Source organism: Rhinopithecus bieti, unplaced genomic scaffold (genome assembly GCF_001698545.2).
Source record: "Rhinopithecus bieti isolate Rb0 unplaced genomic scaffold, ASM169854v2 scaffold_5025, whole genome shotgun sequence".
NCBI lineage: Eukaryota > Metazoa > Chordata > Mammalia > Primates > Cercopithecidae > Rhinopithecus > Rhinopithecus bieti.
This window is the reverse complement of record NW_016804637.1, coordinates 494,092-497,473: the sequence shown is the minus strand read 5'-3', so window position 1 is coordinate 497,473 and position 3,382 is coordinate 494,092. Positions and strand designations below refer to the sequence as shown.

The 3,382-nt window shown below is 52.3% G+C and overlaps 1 protein-coding gene across 2 annotated transcripts in view; it reads right to left on the bottom strand.

Annotated features, from left to right (window-relative positions):
- Positions 1-603: 603 nt before the first annotated feature.
- SPC24 (SPC24 component of NDC80 kinetochore complex) overlaps positions 604-3,382 on the bottom strand; it is a 16,451-nt gene continuing 13,672 nt past the window's right edge. Inside the window, exons 3-5 of one of the 2 annotated variants that reach the window (XM_017869484.1) lie at positions 2,313-2,417; positions 2,127-2,203; positions 604-698 (exon numbers count right to left, since the gene is read on the bottom strand). In XM_017869484.1, the coding sequence (XP_017724973.1) occupies positions 682-698; positions 2,127-2,203; positions 2,313-2,417 (199 nt within the window). In that variant the 3' untranslated portion in view covers positions 604-681. Of the gene's footprint in view, positions 699-1,315; positions 1,566-2,126; positions 2,204-2,312; positions 2,418-3,382 lie in introns of those variants that run through there. The other variant, XM_017869483.1, reaches the window with a different exon arrangement.

Below are 3,382 nucleotides of genomic sequence, written 5' to 3'. Positions count from 1 at the left end.
GTTTTTTGTATTTTTTAGTAGAGACGGGGTTTCACCGTGTTAGCCAGGATGGTCTCGATCTCCTGACCTCGTGACCCGCCCGCCTCGGCCTCCCAAAGTGCTGGGATTACAGGCTTGAGCCACCGTGCCCGGCCGGGAAGTGTTGTGTTTTAACTCCCAAAGTGCTAGGATTACAGGAATGAGCCACTGCGCCAGGCCAAATTTTTTAATTTTTTTGTAGAGAAGGGGTCTTGCCATGTTCCCCAGGCTGGTCTCTAACTCCTGGGCTCAAGTGATCTGCCCGCCTCTGCCTCCTACAGTGCTGGGATTGCAGGCCTGAGCCACCGCACCCGCCGGCTTATCTTTTTATGTCCTGGCACAAAAGTTGCTTCCGTCCTCCATGAAGCACACTCTGGTGTGGCTCCTGTCACAATCTGGGCCTCTCTCTAGTTCTAGAGTGTTGTCTGCTTTTGTGTTGACTCTTCCGTCAGCAGTGGGAGGAGAGCCACGTCACTTGTATCTTGTCTCTCTGGTGCCTAGCAGAGTCTGGGCACACCGTGGCACTCAAACATACCCCCTGAATGAACAAGGGCCACCCTTGTAACATCTGGGAGCTGTCATCGAATACAACGGTGTCATCTGTCCCATATTGCCACCGACGTGAAACTGCAGGCCTGGCATGGATAAGTCGACTCCCATTGGTTACCTAGCTGAGGCCACTCTAGGAGCTAAGGCCAAACTGAGAAGAAAAAGAAATCCAGTAAAAAAAAACAAAAAACAAAAAACAAAAAACAAAAAAAAGCCAGGCGCGGTGGCTCACACCTGTAATCCCAGCACTTTGGGAGGCCGAGGTGGGCAGATCACGAAGTCGGGAGATCGAGACCATCCTGACTAACATGGTGAAACCCCATCTCTACTAAAAATATAAAAAATTAGCCGGGCGTGGTGGTAGGTGCCTGTAGTCTCAGCTACTCAGGAGGCCGAGGCAGAAGAATGGCATGAACCCGGGAGGAGGCAGAGCTTGCAGTGAGCTGAGATTGCGCCACTCTAGCCTAGGCAACAGAGCAAGACTCCGTTTCAAAAAAAAAAAAAAAAAGAAGTCTAGCTGGGCACAGTGGTTCACACATGTAATTCCAGCACTTTGGGAGGCCGAGGCGCGTGGATCACCTGAGGTCAGGAGTTCAAGACCAGCCTGACCACCATGATGAAACTCCATCTCTACTAAATACAAAAAATTAGCTGGGAGTGGTGGCACATGCCTGTAGTCCCAGCTACTTGGGAGGCTGAGGCAGAATTGCTTGAACCTGGGAGGCAGAGGTTGCTGTGAGCTGACATTGTGCCATTGCGCTCCAGCCTGGGCAACAAGAATGAAACTCTGTCTCAAAAAAAAAAAAAATCTACGTACACACGTTTCATTTGAAACGGATCTGACCACAGCAGATGCCCGCTGGGTGGAAGACGCCACCACGAGGCTCCTGGCTACCACTCGGTGTCCACCAGGCTCCACAGGTAGTCGCTGACGAATTTCCTGGAGAGCTGGGTGTTGTCCAGGTGGATGGGCTGGGCCACACTGGGGCCATGATGGACTGAGGCACAGATGTAAGGAAAGCCTGGGACACACAGCCCCTCACACAACCCCACAGGGAAAAGGACACTGCCTTTACTTTTTGGTTTTTTTTTTTTGAGACAAAGTCTCATTCTGTAGGCCAGACTGCAGTGCAGTGGCGCAATCTCGGCTCACTGCAACCTCTGCCTCCTGGGGTTAAGCGATTCTCATGCCTCAGCCTCCTGAGTAGCTGGGACTACAGGCATATGCCACCACACCCGACCTCAGGTGTTCTGCCCGCCTCGGCCTCCCAAAGTGCTGGGATTACAGGCGTGAGCCACCACACCTGGGCTGCTATACTTTACTGTATATTTATTGTAGTCACGGGGTCTCACTGATACCCAGGCTGGTCTCAAACTCCTGGCCTCAAGCGATCCTCCCACCTCAGCCTCCAGCGATCCTCCCACCTCAGCCTCCCAGGTAGCTGGGACTACAGGTGCACACCACCACACCGGCTAATTTTTACAGGGTCTTGCTATGCACCATTTTACGTCCCTACCTACAGTGCATAAGGGTTAAAATGGCTCCCCAGAAAGGATACTGCCTTTGATCATCCCTGGCTCACACTCATAATCCCACTCAATTTTACTAATTTGGTGGTAAAGTTGAGCCACGTACCTATATAGGAAGACAAAAAAAAAAAAAGAAAGTTACCCAGCACCGACTTCAACCAAGAGCCGGACTGCACAAGGAGGCACAGGCAGGCACACGCTTCGGCAGAACCTACACGGCCGAGGGGATTGTGACTGTCGTGTCCTCGTCGACCTCCTTCTCCTGTCGTTCCAGATCCGCCTCGATCTCCTTGAGCTCTTCCAGCTCTCTGGTGAGCTGAGTAGGACAGGTCGTTAAGGACGCCAGCTTTTGAGAGGGCTGCCCCTGCGCTAACTGCAGCTGGGAGGCCCAGGGTCTTGGCTCTATCTACGCACACTTTCTACTTTCAGTCAGAGTTTTGCTTTGTCACCCAGGCTGGAGTACAGTGGCATGATCTCAGCTCACTGCAACCTCCGCCTCCCAGGTTCAAGTGATTCTCAAGCCCCTGCCTCCCGAGTAGCTGGGATTATAGGCGCACACCACCACCTCCTGCTAATTCATGTATTTTTAGTAGAGGCAGGATTTTACCATGTTGGCCAGGCTGGTCTCGAACTCCTGACCTCAAGTGATCTGTCTGCTTCAGCCTCCCAAAGTGCTGTGATTACAGGTGTGAGTCACCGCGCCGGGTCTTTTCTTTTCTGTTTTTTTTTTCTTTTTTTGAGACAGGGTCTTGCTCTATCACCCAGGTTGGAATGCAGCCTTAATCTCCCAGGCCCAAGTAATCCTTCCACCTCAGCCTCCCAAGTAGCTGAGACTACAGGCATGTACCACCATGCTCAGCTTGCTTGCTTATTTATTTATGTAGTTATTTATTTACTTATTGAGACAAAGTCTCACTTTGTTGCCCAGGCTGGAGTGCAGTGGCGCGATCTCAGCTCACTGCAAGCTCCGCCTCCTGGGCTCACGCCATTCTCCTGCCTCAGCCTCCTGAGTAGTTGGGAACAGGCACCGGACACCACGCCTGGCTAATTTTTTTTTTTGAGACAGAGTCTCGCTCTGTCACCCAGGCTGGAGTGCAGTGGCCAGATCTCAGCTCACTGCAAGCTCCGCCTCCCAGGTTCACGCCATTCTCCTGCCTCAGCCTCCCGAGTAGCTGGGATTACAGGCACCGCCACCTCGCCCGGCTAGGTTTTTGTATTTTTAGTAGAGACGGGGTTTCACCGTGTTAGCCAGGATGGTCTCGATCTCCTGACCTCGTGATCCGCC